The sequence below is a fragment of the Anastrepha obliqua genome, chromosome 2, assembly GCF_027943255.1.
Source record: "Anastrepha obliqua isolate idAnaObli1 chromosome 2, idAnaObli1_1.0, whole genome shotgun sequence".
In the NCBI taxonomy this organism is placed as follows: Eukaryota; Metazoa; Arthropoda; class Insecta; order Diptera; family Tephritidae; genus Anastrepha; species Anastrepha obliqua.
Window position 1 is genome coordinate 22,479,123 of NC_072893.1, and position 17,334 is coordinate 22,496,456.

Consider the following 17,334-nt stretch of genomic DNA (forward strand, 5'->3'; position numbering starts at 1 on the left):
TGATAGTATATTTTTAACAATATTGACTAGTTTGTAAAGCTATGGTGGGAAAAAATTTATTATTTATAACCCCTTTTTTAATAACAAAATGACTACAAAAAAAAATCGATTTTTTAAAAAACTTCAAAAATTTTACAAAAAAATTTTTTTTTTGCAAGTAATAGGCTTAACAACTAAAAATAATGATATATAATAAAAAAAATTTGGTTTTTTTCATTTCAGATTTTTTTTAAATGCGCGACAGTGTGGGCAGATTTCAAAAGGCGTTTCGGGGGAGCGGCTGTACAGCTGCCATTTTGAAATGAAAATAAATTTAAAAAATTTTTTTGTACACTCAAGACCTGTGTTTATGTAACCCTAAACTTTTTTTTACTAATTAAATTAATACAAGTATGAAAACAAAATCCATGAAAATTTGATTTTTACAGTAGAATCCCCCCTTAAACAAATGGGTAATAAAATTATAGGGTTCAGGAGGTAGTTTTTTGAGAATTTCGGCCGTGATGCGATCATATCCTGGTGCCTTGTGATCTTTTAGCTTTTTAATAGTGCTAACTATTTCACTTTTGGTGAACTTCTTCATCGGTAACTCCATTTGGTAGGGTTCGTTTAAAAAGGCAGCAACAGTGCTGTCAAAACAAAGATCAGGTTCAGTATCGTTTGGTGTAAAAATATCTTTTAGATATTTAGAAAAAAGCTCAGATTTCTCGATTGCGGTTTTCGCCCATGAACCATCTTTTTTACGAAGTGGAGGACGGTGCTCTTTTGTGGTACTTATTGTACTTTTTTGCCGACTTTCCACAGGGAATAATTGGTGAGGTGTGTTGGTTCCAAACCCCATAGAAACTGCCTCATTTCTTTATCGTGTTGCTCTTTCAATAATAATTTTATTTCTTTTGATAATTTGTTAAAACGGCTTTTATATTCAGGAAATCTTGTTTGTTGCCATATTTTTCTTGCCTGGCGTTTCTCTTTCAGTTTGTTTCTTAGAGAAATACCGATGTTTGAATTTCTTTGTGGACGAGTATGAGGACTCACATGAGTGGTGGATGACCACGCTGCATCCTGGATGCATTTTGTTAGATATTCGGTAGCCTCGATTATATCTTCCTCGTTTTTTAGAGCAACTTTTATGCCGAGTGTCGACGTCAAAATGGTTTTAAATTGAGTCCAATTTCTACGGCTGTTGGTAAGTTGGCAGTTTTGGGGCCTATTTTCGAGTTTATCATTTATTGTGATTATCACTGGCGAATGGATTATTGTGATTATCACTAGCGCTATTTTGAGACTCCCGAATAACTATAAGTTAGAATGTTAGCGCGCTCCTCAGTAGAGAGCTGCGTTGCTCTCGGCATAGTGTCCAAAAAAGTTATTTTCCTCGCATTAAAAATTATTTATTTGCTAATGGAAGTTACTCAACCTAGCATCCTTAGCATCTGTACCATAATATTTTAAAAGAAAACCTGCATGAAAGTACGCAAAAATTGTGAGTAGGAAATAACTTTTATTTTCAACAAGATAATGATACCAACCATACTGTCCACGATGTGCGTATGTGGATCATACATCATGACTTGATCATACACCAGACTTGAATCTCATCGAACATTTGTCGTTTGGACTCGGTAGGTGTGTCGCTAAAATTAACATAACTGGTGCTTTCCATTTCAATTCAACCGGGCTATTCGGGTCAGGTTCTTCGATTTCGATGTAACTCAAATATGTTGCTCTCTGGTCAAAATAATGAGACACGTATTTTTTTGTTCGCCCGAAACAAATTTTTTTCAAGAGTTATCGGCAATTTTGTTCTTCGGCTCAAAATCGATTTTTTTCCTTATATTTATAAGAATTTTTTTTTTTTTAAATGTTCATAACTTAGTTAAAACTGAACCGATTTTAATGATTCTGGGTTCAAAATGATCGTCATTACTTGCACGAGCCACTTCATTTAGAAAATTTTGCAAAAAAGTAGTTGAACATTTTTTATTTTGTAAAAAACAAAAAGTGCGAAAAAGGCGTTTTACTCAAAAATTCATTACTCAAAAACAACTCAATTTAGCTACTGGGCATTCAGCTCAATTGAAGTTTGAGATGTCCTCTTGATTTGGAAAAAGTTAAAAAAAAAAAATACACTTTTTGAAATATTGAATTTCGAAAAAATTTCGATTTTGTTTTTTTTTTTGCAAAATAAAAAGTGTTCAACTACTTTTTTGCAATTTTTTCTACATGAAGTCGCTCCTGCAAGTAATGATAATCATTTTGAATCCAAAATTATAAAAATCGGTTCATTTTTGACTAAGTTAAAAAATTTTCTTATATAATTAAAAAAAATCGATTTTGAGCCAAAAAACAAAATTGCCGATAAATCTTGAAAAAAAAATTTTCGGGCGAACAAAAAAATACGTGTCTCATTATTTTCACCAGAGAGTTACATTGAAATCGAAGAACCTGACCCCTATTCGGGTTGAATTGAAATGGAAAGCATCAACTAGAAAAAACCCGACTAAATTAGATACTCCAACAGGAATTGCGAAATTTGAGTCCAAATATGACTAAAAAATTAGTTAACTCTATGCCAAATAGACTTAATGGAGTCATCAGGCAAAAAGAAAGGCCTACTAAATATTAAAATTTCATTGAATTCAATATTTTATTTGTGAAATTGAGTTCTGTGAATAATTTTGTCGCTTAAAAATATGAAGAATTCTCTGATTTTTGTTAATTTTTTTTTTCATGGAGTAAAATTTTATTAAGTTTATGTTAGTTTTAAATAAACAATAAATTTTTGTATTTTTTCTTAGAATAACAATTTTAATTACATTAATTTTTTCTCAAGATACAGCTTCTCGAATGAAAAATTAGTGGTTGTGTGAATAATTTTGTGCGTGTGTTTAGCTATTTCGCTTAGTGTAAATATGTATAAAAAAAAACATTTGTTTTATAACGTCTGTATAGTTATTTATTTTATAAGCACACCTCGTTCAGCATTCCTTCACACTCTCTATCCAGGAAGTCAGCAGCTTTATCGCCACATTTTGCAAAGAGCAACAGTTGATTTCTATGTAAATAAATACTGTTATAACTGTTATTGCCATCACTTTGTGTTGAGTACCCACAACTGTGCTCGTACTCTCCGCTAACCAAATGCAACGCTAACCCAGTAAACAAAAGAGGCCGAGTTTGAGGCTAAATTTTGAGTTGAGTTCAGAATCTAGATTTTTTTACAAAAGTTTACCTCATGCACATATGGGGTGTTTTCCAGGTGTTTAGAAGAAGAGATAAGCCAAAAATCCTGCTAGACTTAAAATTTAAAAATCGCAACCAATTTAAATGTTTTGAGTTTCTGAAGTAAAAGTAGAGTTTTAATGCAACCTGCCCGCTTCTTGACAGTGAATACCACGCAGACCGAACGATATGCGGCACTAACGAAATTTTTACTTATTTATAGATTTTAAAATATCTGCCTTATTTCTTCGAAATCGAACTATGGCAAAAAGGGATAATTTTTTTTATTTTAAAGGGACGCCTGTTGTTGTTATAGCAGAATAAACATTCTCCATACGTACGATATACGGGAAATGCTGCTGAAGTGACAGTCCTTGGCCGGGTATAAATCCGGGTCGTTCAGGTTACGTAGAACCTACTGTCGTGAGAACCTTAAAGGGCTAGCAATTAAGCTCGGTTCGAAGTTGGAAACCTCATTGTTGGTTCCTTCAATTTCTCGGAGAGGCTCGCCGCTTAATTGAGGATCAAGGGCAGAAGCGGTTCTTGGTCCTCTGAGTTTCATTAGGAGAAGGATCTTTCGGCAGTGGCTAACTCTAGAATCTACAATCTCGTAGACTCTGCAGCAGTCTGTGGTCTCTCTTCTGCGCCAAAAGATGTTCAGATATCATTAAATTGGAAAGAAAGGGTGTACATTTTCACAAGGTGAAGCATCTCTTTGTAGCTGCTAAAGTATATGGGCAAACAATTTAAGGATAGGTTAATAGATCTGAGCAACATAAAATCACTGAATTTGTTTAGATCCTCCCAACTCCTGAATATAACAGGCTTCGTGCTGACTTTGTAGGTTGCCTGATCCCTCCATCTACAATCTGCGATTCGTAGATATTTTAAAGATTTGCATTCTCGATTACAGCCAGTGGTGTGAATACCGATTCTGCAAGAATGTTATTCATGGCAGTTTACCCTCTTGCCAGTTCGTCCGCTTTTTCGTTTTCTTCAAAGTTGCGATGTCCGGGGACCCAGGTTAAGGTAACTGTATGGTTTACGCTCAAAGTGGAAAGGCTGTACTTGGATTGCAGCTTGCCTGTCCGAAAGAATAGCGATATTGCACTTAGAAGATAAGTCTGCGTATAGTAGGCTCCTCGATTCCTTAGGTTTTGTCTCAATCAATTCCAACAGTGCCTTCACGAAACTCGTTGTACCAGCCTTTCACAGCGGCTAAATGTGTTGCCTCAAAGCCAAAGTGGAAGTAAGTTGATAAATGCAATCCTAACTCGATAATCCACGTAATAAATCCATGCCACGAAAATTTTCCCGAGCTAATTCCATCTTAGATTAGAATCTATAGTCCGACTAGTTCTTTGCTACGGATCGGAGTCTTGGACAATAAATAAAAAAGACAAAAACCAATTCGAAGTATTCGAGAGAAAAATGTTGAGGCTAATCTTCAAAGACAACGGCGAGTGGCATATAAGATGGAACCATGAACTGTACCAACTTATACAAGGGGAAAATGTTGCATAGTTCATCAAAACTCAAAAACAAAATTGGCTAGGCCATACCATGAGAATGGACACCACGAGAGCTCAACGAAAAATAATTGACGCTAAAACATTTGCCACGAAAGCAAGAGGCAGAGCAAGGCCAAGATGGATTGACGAATTAGAAGACGACGTGGGGAAACTTAAGGTCAACAACAAGAAGGAATCAACCAAGCATCGGAGCAAATGGAGACATTTTGTGCAGCAGGCCAGAATTCACACAGAACAGTAACGCCAAGTGATGATGATGATGATGATGATAATTCCATCTCAATCCCGTGTTCCGAGTTAATTGCATCTCGACCACCGTAGCCGAACCACCACCACCATGACTACCATGCAGAAGAGCGTAGGTTCGAATCTCCGTGCATGAACATCAAATAATACAATAGAAAAAGTTTTTTTCTAATAGCGGTCGCCCATCAGCAGGCAATGGCAAACCCCAGAGTGTATTTCTGCCATGAAAAAGCTCCTCATGAAAACCATTTGACTGTAGGTCCCTCCATTAAGACGCACACCACAAAGAGAAGGAGAAACTCGGCCAAACATCTAAGGGAGGAGTACGCGCGAATTATAATTTTTTTTTTTAATTCCATTTTTGCGTCAGATAAATTTTTCGACTCACTGAGAAAAGGACAAATGAAACTCATAAGTAAAAAGAGTATACATACATATGTACGAGGTGTGTTCAAAAAATATCGTGAATTTTGAATTTTCGCAGGTTACGTATATTCGAATTTCGATTTTTTTGTGGCGATATGTTGGTACTCATGTCTCTCACTCATGCCGACGAGTTCGGCCATTTTGAATGTTCAGTTAATTGTTTACAGCTGCTTTGCTTGCACGTGTTTCGGCTTGTCTTCGATTTTTACCTATTCAAAAAGATGGATCAAAGAACCTCAAATTTTGTGTTAAAAATGAGATTAAGTACGCGGATACATTCCGAATGTTGGCTGTGTCATACGGAGAAGCTACTTCAGACCAAAGCAACGTTTATCGGTGGTACAAAATTATCTCAGAAGACCGAGACGATGTGAACAACGAAAAGCGTGCCGGCGTCCCGGACGCTCGAGCACTTCAACAACAGACGAAAAAAATGCTGAAGTGAAGAAAATGGTATTGGCCAATCGTCGAATCATCGTTAAAGAAGTTGCTGAGGACTTAGACATATCGCTAGGCTCGTGCCATTCGATTTTTTCAATGATTTGGACATGAGACGGGTCGCCGCAAAATTCGTACCAAAACTGCTCAATTTCGACCAAAAGCAGCTTCGCATGAACTAATGAGATGTTGGACTCTGTCCGCGACGACCCAAATTTGCCCCAGAGGGTCATAACTGGTGACGACTCGTGGGTTTATGGTTATGACGTGAAAACCAAAGCTCAATCATCTCAGTAGAAGCTGCCGCATGAACCAAGACCGAAAAAAGCGCGCCAAGTTCGGTCGAATGTAAGAATCTTGCTTACCGTTTTCTTCGCAGGGGTAATTGCAGGGGCGTTGTGCATCATGCGTCGAGTTCTTGCCACAGGATAAAACGGTCAATAAGGAATATTACCTGCAAGTTATGCGCAATTTGCGCGAAGCAATCCACAATCCGCCAGAAACGCCCGGATTTGTGGAAGAACAAAAATTGTCTCTTGCATCACGATAACGCCCCTGCCACATATCGTTGCTTGTGCGCGACTTTTTGGCCAAAAACAACACACTAATGATGCCAAAGTCACCGTATTCCCCAGATCTGGCCCCCTGTACCCCTGACTTTTTCTTGTTCCCGAAGCTGAAGAGGCCCATGAAAGTTTTGATGATTTTATTTTTTGAAGTGCTTCGAAGATTGAAAAAAACGTTGGCACGAGTGCATAATATCTCATGGGGATTACTTTGCAGGGGATAAAATCGGCATTAATGAATAAATAAATAGTTTTTTAAAAAACACAAAATTGGCGATACTTTTTGAAGACACCTCGTAAGTTTAAGCTAAAAAAATTCCCAACTTTACGATAAAAAATATCGAATTCTCTCTGATTCTCACACGCACTTCGATGTAGTTCAATGCAAGTTCTTCCCCTTTCGCCAATATTTGTTTGTTGGGTTACTAAGCGCCCCAGATGATTAGTTGCCGTTCACGTTAACGTCGCTGCTTGCATTCACTGTTCCTCATGCATTTGCGTGTAATATAATACACACATGTATGTATGTGTATGTGTGTATGTCCGCCTGTGGGTTGGGATACGTGCGCTGTGTAAAGCCACTACAGCGTATGCGGCTGCACGTGCATTTGTACGTGCAATGGCATTTCTACGAATATGCACAAAAGAATTTCCGTGTATTTGTGTGAGTGTTCCGCTTGAGCTTTGAGCGCGCACGCTTTTTCGACTGAGGCTCGGCCAGTTTCACTGCCAGTGCATTGGCGTATGCAGTATGGGTAGCTAGAACGAAAAGGTATTCCAGTATTTTTCATGCAACGATACGTTTAGCTACTTTTGCGCCAACGTGAGGCTTTTTGCAGTTCGATGAAACTCGTGCTGGGTACTGAGTCATAGGAACGAAATAAAAAATATAAACAAACATGATTTTGTTCACATATATGTATATGTACAGCTCTCTCAGCTCAAATAAATTAACGAATAATAGATATACCAACAGGGCACTGCAGTTGACGAGAATGGCGTGTGGAAAGTTTCAGATGTGCGGGTTGTGATTTGTATAAGGTTTTCTGTGGGGACGGATCGGTGTTGAGAAGGTGTGGCAGTCATGTTAATTCGGTCTATCAAATCCATCCTTCACTTTCAGTCATTGATGTTAAATCATCATTGCTCCATAAATCGATGACATACCTGGTCTAAAACTCAAATTCCATCATTTCTGCATTGCCAGCCTCTCCAAATTTTTTTTTTCAAAAATTAGTCTATAGCATCAGAAATATAGTTCTCTAGCTCTTAAAAAATCGCAAGTGCGAAGAAATTTCCTTGATCAAGCCTCCTTCCTGCCATATCTTCTTCGCTTACGCGATTTTGACCGACTTTAGTAAAGCGCGCGAGATGTGGTAACCGGCGCTAGTTGGACACACAAATGAAGCCAAATCCTTCTCCACCTGATTCATCAGACCCCACGCCGTGGAGGTACCACCAGCTGGTACCGCATCGAATACTTTCAGAGCCGGAGCTTTTCTATCCATGCGGACGACATGACCAGCCAACGAAGCCGCAGGATCTTTATGTGCTGCGCTATGCCTATGTCGTCGTAAAGCTCACACCTCATTGTTTGATCGCTTACGATACTCGTCGTCGGACAGGTGCAAAAGTCCAAAAATCTTCCAGAGAATCTTTCTCCCAAACCCTCCAGGAGACGCCTCATCGGATATTGTCATCGTCCAAGCTTCTGCTTCCCGCTATATCAGGGTAGAGGATTTCTTTAAAGGCTCGACTGCAGAAAAAGTTTCAATCTAGAGCAGAAAAGTCTCAGTCTCTGTCTGACCAAGGAAAATGTACTCGAAATATCCCCGAATACCCGATCATCTACAGCACAAAGCAGACAATCTGCCTCAGTACGGGTAGATAGACCTAATCGGTGCATGTGAAAACGAAGTCAATTTTCAACTAACAACTGAATGGCGTTGCGATGGAACGACTTCCTGATCACTATATTTTTTTCCAAGCAGAGGGGCACAGTTATTAAAGAAGCAGTCGATTGGATGTTCACTATTGCAATACCTTTTAAGTTAGATTAAGTTATAATGGTTGCCCAGAGAGTGGGCCCATTTGGACGAAGAAATCAAGTTCATACAATGAAGGCAATCGATAGGACGAAAGGAAAGAGAAGAGGGTGTGGGGAAGGAGGGGGGTTGAGTATTTATGGATTACGAACGGTGACTGATTTGCGGTTCTGTTATCCGCTTAATGCTGCTGATGAAGTTCAACAGATTTTTCATATCATGGCCTATAGCAGGCGTAGGAAGGAAGTGAAAACTAAGACGCACATGGTCCCACGAGAGCAGGACAGCTAAAGAAAAGGAGCTGAAATGATTCCACCTCCATACAGCGGACGGAAAAAGTACTCGAAGTACTCCCAGGACTCACGGCAGGCATACCCCGCAGAAAGTGGGCTGTAAGGAAGCCCACGAAGCTTGAGCGCTGAGATTTTGCCATCTTCAGAAGATCCTTCAGAGGATTCCTCGAACACCTCTGAGCCACATGCGACCTTACAAGTTTGTGTACTTGCTCAGAGCTCGCTGAGTTGACGCGAAGCCCATCTTCGCACATTATCAAGGGGATCCTTTCGCGGGAAAACTACCTCACAGGTCCCTTGTCTGGCCAGCTCATCAGCTTTGCAGTTTCCCGCAATGTCGCTATGGCCAAGTACCCAGATGAACCTTATGTTGAAGAATTCGGGTGCGATCGAATGTAAAACCAGGCATTGCTTGACCAGTTCCGAATGCACCATCATTGAGTCCAGGGACCTAATTGCCGCTTAGCTATCAGAGTAAATATTTACTTCCTTTTATTCCTATAGAAACCGAAGCCTAGAATGATGCTCTCGCAGTTTGTTGGGTAATGACTGCCTTGCCTTTCGATCGCAACTGAATACAACGATCAAACTTAACATAGCTTAGTATTGTTGCTACCACAACAACAACATCAATCTTAACATACTTGACATTCTAGGAAACTTTATGACAGTTGAGGTGGTTGAACAGGAAACCTGTGAGGTGGTGTCTCCATGTAAAGAGACGTTAAGGGTTCGCTTAGGCTACTATCGGATTGATCGAAGCAGTTTTAGTTCACAAAGTGCTAGCAGAGAACACTGGCATGCCAGGTCACACGACTCTTCGAGCAACATATGGATCAGAGACGCACCAAGCAACTTTTAAGGCTAAAACAGGTGTAACTCTCAATGGATATTCGGTGTCCGATGATAGCGCCTATCGATTCCTGTAATTTTATTAGACATTACGATCGCCTATCGATTCCTGTAATTTTATTAGGTTACGATGGTTGTCACTATCCAAGAGAATGTAGAGGGGCCCACTTAAGCCTGGAGACCCAATATCTTACTTATTTCTTGGGCTCAAGTTTCACCCTCTAATTCCTGATCTGATGAAACAACCACTTCGATTCTATAAAACGCCGATGGAATTGTGGATGGTTGCAGATTCCAATCTGCCAGACAACGATGTCGCATTCTGACCAGAGCGGAACACTGGTAGAGAAATTAATCAACCCTACCCACCTCCTCCTCAATTTTGGAGTAACTAGAGGAAACCCCGATACGCTTCCTGTGTTGTGCTCCGACAATAATACTAATCACTGCACCAATGAAAGGGCGATCTGGACTGATAAGAGACCTAGTGCTGTTTTCATTAATTCTACGTCAAAACTGTCTAGTCTAGCCTAAGGACCTTAGGACCTTCCGGCGACTTCACTTAATGCTTACGTCATTTGTTACTCACATTCGAACACCCCGCAATTGAGAATAGAACACTGGGCCGACAGAAGCAGAAGATGCAGCCCAAATATTAATGTACTCCGAAAACAGAACTGCCACAAGATGACTCGTCAGGCCCTCATAACATCAGACACCTATACTTCTTATCAAGGATCAAACAATTAAAGTGAGCCAGATACTACAAGGATCAACAGTTAGAAGCCGAATCGCAGCTTAGACAGGTTTTTTTTCTGATATGCGGACCTGGAGGTTAAATCTTCTAAAGATACTGATAGCCCGTGCAATAAGCAGACCAGATTCCTCACCACTCATTCCTGTCAGTCCCCGCGGGACCCACATTGCAGGACTCCTCCATAGGGCAGATAAATTTTGTTTAAGTTAAGTTAAGTCATGGGTTCGCGGGCTTGATCATTCTGCCACAGTCTTATCATTGCTGATGTTATGTAACATAGTTGCTTCCAGTCTCCCACTTTTCAGGCGAAGACAATATTTGTCGAACGCGTTCATATGCGCTCAGTCTGCAGTTCAGTACTCATTCGACCAGTCTCCGTAGTTCCGTGAATCGCACGAGACATTTCGACTTTATCGACACAAAATTGGCAGTATGGATCGCTGACGTGTTTAGATCGGCGCAGGTATTGTCCGAAATACTCGTGACCAGAAAGGAACTGGGTCGCATAGAAACTTAGTTTCCCATGTTTTCGTTCCCTCCAGCTTCGCAAGTCTGAAATTATGGAGTGCGCCCATCTTCCACTTTGCGCTGTGTCTCACTGCCGTTGCCATTCATCAATGTGTGTTTCTGCCAGCCTATTCCCATCCCAATCTCCCTGTTCGTGGCGAAGCCACGTTGCTTCCGCTGCTTTAACTTCGAACTCAATGGGTAGCCTGCCAGCGAGCGCAGCAGCTCCTTCGTCGGAGACTGTACAGAAAGCCCTATACACTCTGAGATTAGCTAAACTGTATGCCCCTTTCAGTTCTCTGGTGTACGACGATTTAGGCAGCACAGCTTTTGCCCAAATCGCGGCTGCGTAGAGCATTACCGCCTTCCTAACTGATAGAAGTAACCTCGATGTTTGGTTAGGTCCGCCAACGGGCGGCATAATTCTGGAAGGGCAGTTACACACCTTAGCATCTCTGTGTCCGGCTTGCTTGAGGTGTTCTTTGAATCATAGCCTGTGCTCTATGAAGACGCTGAGGTACCTTAAGTGTGTACTAGACTCTATGTAGTGACCTCCAACTCCGATGGAGACCCGTTCCACCTTTCTCCAGCTGCTTAGTAGCACTAGTTCGGTTTTGTGATCCACTAGTTCTAGTTCGTTTTCTTGGAGCCATGCCTTCACAGACGCGTTCATAGTACTGCATTTTGTCGCTACTTCACTTCTTGTTTAGGCCACCTTAGCCAAGCTTGAAGCAACCTTCATCAGCCCAACTGGGTCAACAGCACATTAAATTGCACTGTAGTAGTTCATCACTCAGATATGTTTTATGGCAACTATTTTCATGGCTGATATGTAAAAACTATAAAAATATCCTTTAACCTTCAAGTGTAAATTTAAATGAATTCTTTTAAGTGAGAAGCTAAGAGCCCTCAACTTCGTTGTGTGCACTGTCAAACTTTTCTCCTTCTATTTATTCAGAAAGAAAATAGAAATTGAAAAGTTATATTTTAAAATAAAAGCGCTAAAAGCAAATAGAAAACTTGCAAAGCCACAAAAGTGAGTCAAGCAGGGCAACTTTGTGTAAAAACTCACTTGATTTCTTATACAATCTAACAACCTTCTTGATTCTATTCAACTCAGCGCACACCCCCAAGGGTTCATCTACACTTTCATTTGTAAATAGTCAGTCAGTAGGTACGCACTCACCTTTCCTCTTTCCCCCGCCCCCTTCTTCTTTTCTGACCACTAAACAACTACAAAGCAAGGCAGCACGAATCCTTACTTGAGTTTCTGAAAAAGTGAATGCATAGATTCGTGTTATAAATGTTGACAATACTCGTACGAAGATAAAGGCCGATTGATCTAAAAATAATACACCACCACAAACCCCTTCTTATATGTTTTTGCAATGGTTACCGAACATACGTACATACGCGTACTTATTGATTGCTCGCATTGGAGGGCATGCCGTCGTTGAGCACACACAACGTGTGTGTGTGCGTGTGTGAAAGCAAGCAGAGACGGACGAAGAACGTGCAGACATGTGTGAATCGCCTTGGCCCCAGCTGCGCTGCTGACGTTGAAGCGTTTGTTTTTGGTCACATCACCTAGCGCACATACGAAAGGTGCCGATGGTGTTGGTGCTTGTTGGTATTGATGTTGGCGATGGCGATGGCACTGAAACGTGATAGTGTGATAACAGATTTGTGAATAAAACAAATTGTCGAGGCGACAGGAGCGCTCAGTCGTAGAAATACCGTCGAACAGTATTTCGTGACAGCAAACGGACAACGGAAAGGAGTGAAAAATATTTAATATTTTAGGAGTTAAAAATATTTAATATTTTAGGAATGAAAAATATTTAATAATTATCAGTGACTTGCAATAAAATATAAATAAGAAAATTCAAGTGAGGTGAATACCAAAATATGTGAGAGGCATAAAAAGTATTTAATAAAAGTGGAGAAGAAAAATAATTGATATATGTAGGTGCATATTAAAAAAAAAAGTTTTCAAGAAGAAACTAAAACTTTGTGCAAATCATTTACTTGCTTATAACTTGAAAACTAACCAAACGCATATTTGTTTAACTTAGAAAATAATAAGAAAATAAATGCGTTAAAAGACAACACATGCGTAATTTCTGACTAAACGAATTATCTCCTTATTCACAGATCGCAAAAGCTGAACAGAAAGAGATCATACTCTGGTATAAGTGTAATATTAATTTAAAAAAAAAACATTAATTAAAAAAAAAATTTATTAAAAAAAAAATTTATTATAATAAAAAAAAATCTTTTACACCGTAAAAGTGCAGTGACTTTTTATAAAAGTATTTCTTTATACATACTAAAATACTTGAGTACAAGTGTAAAAAAAACAATTGCTCATATTTTTTTAAATAACTTAATTGAAATACTCGTAAAAACATGGAGGGCGAATCAACGGAATCCACACACAACACTAAAGTTTCGGACTCTGCATATTCGAATAGTTGCAGCAACTCGCAATCGCAACGCAGGTAAGATTTAAATAAAAAAATAATTACATTCTACAAAAAAAAAATTATTTTTACTCATAAACGCACTTTGTACTATGAATTTCAAAATTACTAGGGCAATTAGAGTATGGGGAGTTAGAGCACACTGGCTGAGTAGGGGAAGTGCAAAAGTACGAGTACGGTGTGGTAAATACCCCTTGGGATTTTAACGCGCTATGCCTTTGTTACCGTTTTCATTTGCAAGTGCTAGTTTGAGTTTCATTCACGTGCGATTTACGTAAATGGAAATTACATTTCAAATAAATGAAACAACTGGTCAAGTTTTCTGTGAGAATTTAAAGACTCTGCATAACTAAACGGCGTTAGTCTTACGTTAACCCAACAGGCGAAATACCTAGGTGTCCAACGTAGAGTACAGAGAGACTTTACGGTACGTTTTCCACCGAGAGCCGAATGGAACAAAGGGAAGGTAATTGGAAGATACGACATTGAAATATACACTGACTGTTCTAAGTTGAACTGTGGTGTGGCAGCTGGCTTCCATTCAGAGCTACTCAACCTATCTCAGTCAATTAGACTTCCTGATTATACAAGCGTGTTCCAGGCTGAACTTCTAGCGATCAGAGAAGCATGCAAATCATTAAAACTCTTCAATGAAGTTGGTGCAAGGGTAGCCAACTTTTCAGACAGTCAAGCAGCTATCAAGGCCTTAGACTCTAACTCCATTTCATCCAAGCTAATCTTACAGTGTAGAGAGGAGCTAGAATTACTTAGCCATCGGCTTGAAATTACTCTGATGTGGTTTCCCGGTCATAGGAACATACGGGGTAATGAGATAGCGGATGAGCTAGTAAGAAAAAGTTCGACACTAGAAATAGCAGAGGCGGTGGCAGGCTCCACCCCACTCAACACATTAAAAGCATCCATTGCTTCACACTATCATGCTTTAGCCGAAAGAAGATGGAAGCAATTAACTACATGTATTACAACAAAAAACACATGGCCGTCGTACAAAATCCAAAGGACAAATGATCTGTTAGGATGTTCTCCGCCAAACATTTCACGCATCACTGCAACCCTTACAGGCCATTGGAAAGTAGAGGAGCATACAGCCAGACTCAACCTCCCCTTCAATCCCATCTGCAGAAGCTGTCAAGCGGAACGGGCGAAAGAAAGTCTTTTCCACTGCTTATGGTAATGTCCAGGGCTAGCTAGGGAACGACTCCACTCCTTCGGCAAAGCCTTTCTTGAGCCTTTCTTGCAGCAAATTAATGAGATCTCAGACATCGAGATAAAGAATTTGCTGCTATACTTGGACCTCACTAAATGAATCTGACTAAGAAAAAAAAAAGAAAAGTGGTAGTAAAACGGTGCTGGTCACTAATTAGGATTATTTCAGTGGAAATATTCAACCACTTCAACAACAACAAAGACTCTGCCTACTTCAATTCGATTCGGGGGCAATACTGTTACTCTCCTTTATAAAGAGTGTTACACAGCGGGCGTACTAATTTTGTTTTTTAATGCAAATGAATTTTTTTTTTTGTACCATTTTTCAGTGTGCAAATAATGTCTTTCAGAGTTTACATTTCCATTCTCTGTATAGCCAAATAGGTTGGTTTCAAGGTTGATAGATTTACAAGGTTTGCTCTTTAACCATGGTGGGGAAGCTGATTGTAAGGGGAATTTCGGCTGCCACGTCGCTTGGGATATTCGGCAGCCGAATTCTGCACGATTATTTCACATGTACTCACACACTTGTCCAATCAGTCGTTGTTCAGACAGCAACGAAGTTTAATTGGTTGATTTTTTTTCATATATCACCAACACAATCTCTGTAAGCCCTTTTTAACACACTTTTATTAGGTCGGGTTGTATGTATGTATGTATGTATGTAACGGAATCTTTGAGCTTAATTTTCACTGGCTTCTAAACATCTGATCGACGTGAAATTTTGCACACCTATCAAGGACCGACGACAATGCAATAATTTGATAAAAGTTTTCCATTATCCTTATTAGGATTGCCAGGATTAATATTTTCTTTTTTTTACTGTGGGCAAAAAATAAGGTAAATTTGGTTGTAAAATGAAAAATCTTTATTTATTCTTGTAAATCAGTTTCTCAGGCTCCCTCCACGAAATAAGTTCTTCATCCCGATTACTTCTTTATCACGGCCGATAACTGCATAGCTTTAGACTCACAGTCGATAAGAAAAGAATTAAATATAACACGAATATATCGAATCATTCATAATAAAAAAAAAAATAGTTTAAAGAAACTAAAATACACGCTTTTTTGCTAATCGAACTAAAAAGTAGAAAATATATTAAATTTTAATGACAAAGGGACAGAACAGAATTATAACAAAAATGAAGATACAAATAGAGTAATTCAAATTAGAGTTAAAAGCGTGGGATGCATTTTGCTTCACTTTCATAACCTTCTGTACATAGGTAGTTGCCAATAGAATGATTGTAATATTTACTATATCAAGCATCCCACGCTTTTAACTCTAATTGGAATTATTCTATTTGTATCTTAATTTTTGTTATAATTCTGTTCTGAGGTAGTTGACTATGACTGATCCTTCGATTTGCTATTACTTCATTATAGGTCCCTTTGTCATTAAAATTTATTTTCTACTTTTTAGTTCGATTAGCAATAAAAGCGTGTTTTTTAGTTTTTTTAAACTATTTTTTTATTTGTAAACACATTCCCAAGTGGCAGCAGCCTATAAACCAGTGGCGGATCCACGGTGGGGGTTTTCGGGCAATTTGTGGTTAAATAGTCAAGAAATGCCGATTTTGGACATCTTTATGAATTTTTTTTGAGTAAGGTAAATTTTTTTTTTTATTTTCCACAACGGAATCGCAAAGTAATACTCTGTAGCTTTAAAATCCATTTTTTAAAAGACTTCTAGGGACTTCTAGGGAATGAAAAAAAGTTATACTATTTTGAATTTAAGACTTTTAGACATGCAAATTCATTTTCTTAACGCCCTCTTTAATGGCGCAACAGATTCTTAGAAAACTATGTATGTTCGACATTGGTGTCGATGATTACAAATCTGATGTTAGTTTTTTAGCAACGGCTCTTTCATGGTAACTTTCTTGCCGTTATATAGCAACACATGTTGTTAGAGAAAAGCGCAATTAAATATATAATATTATATATAAACACGACCGTTTCGTTTGAAGAACTTTATTGGAGTGAATTGAGTCACAGTAAGCATTAATACAAGAAGAAGAAGTAAAGAAGTTACAAACAGGGTTCATATTTTTTTCGTACTTAAACTATACATGGTTAAATTGCAAGTTGGCTCCAACACATGTTATAATATATTGTATCTTAAATTGGCGTAATTATTTATGAAGGTGTCCTACGGTGTATAAAAACCGCCAATTATTCTTGTAATTTTGAATCAAAGTCCTTTACTATTTTTAGAATTTTTTTACAAGATATCTAGAGCTATTAGTTTTTTCATCGGCTAGTCACGACATGCAGCGCGAATAATGCCATATTTTATTCACGAAATTGATTTTTAATAAAAACACCCTTCTATCTTTCAAAAGTGGCACCTAGATGTCAGTAGTGAATAGTTCCTAGACGGTACCTTTTTATGTCATCTTTGGCATTTGCCAAGTAGACAGATGAACAATTTTACACGATAAAACAATGTAAAATTATTGAAACTCATTATTAGTCGACCTTTAAGAACAACATATCGCAAATGAGTCGACAATTCACAGCTTCGTGAAAAAAGTTCAAGAAACTGGTTCCGTCGAGTATAGAAAAAGCACTGGCAGACCAAAAACTGGACGTTCTGTTAAGAATATTGCTGCTGTAGTGCAAAGTGTTGCTGAACAATCTTCAACATCCATATCTCGATTCTCTTCCATTGGATTTAACTGGCAAGAAGCCCACAGACTATATAATGAATTCTTTCATTCCAGTCCATTCCAAAC

The 17,334-nt window shown here is 38.7% G+C and overlaps 1 protein-coding gene across 1 annotated transcript in view; it reads left to right on the top strand.

The window, feature by feature from the left end:
- The window catches only part of LOC129238619 (period circadian protein), a 52,693-nt gene that overhangs the window by 9,878 nt on the left and 25,481 nt on the right, over positions 1 to 17,334 (top strand). The window contains exon 2 of the mRNA XM_054873700.1: positions 13,042 to 13,388. Coding sequence (XP_054729675.1) covers positions 13,297 to 13,388 — 92 coding nt within the window. The 5' untranslated portion in view covers positions 13,042 to 13,296. The remainder of the gene's footprint in view (positions 1 to 13,041; positions 13,389 to 17,334) is intronic.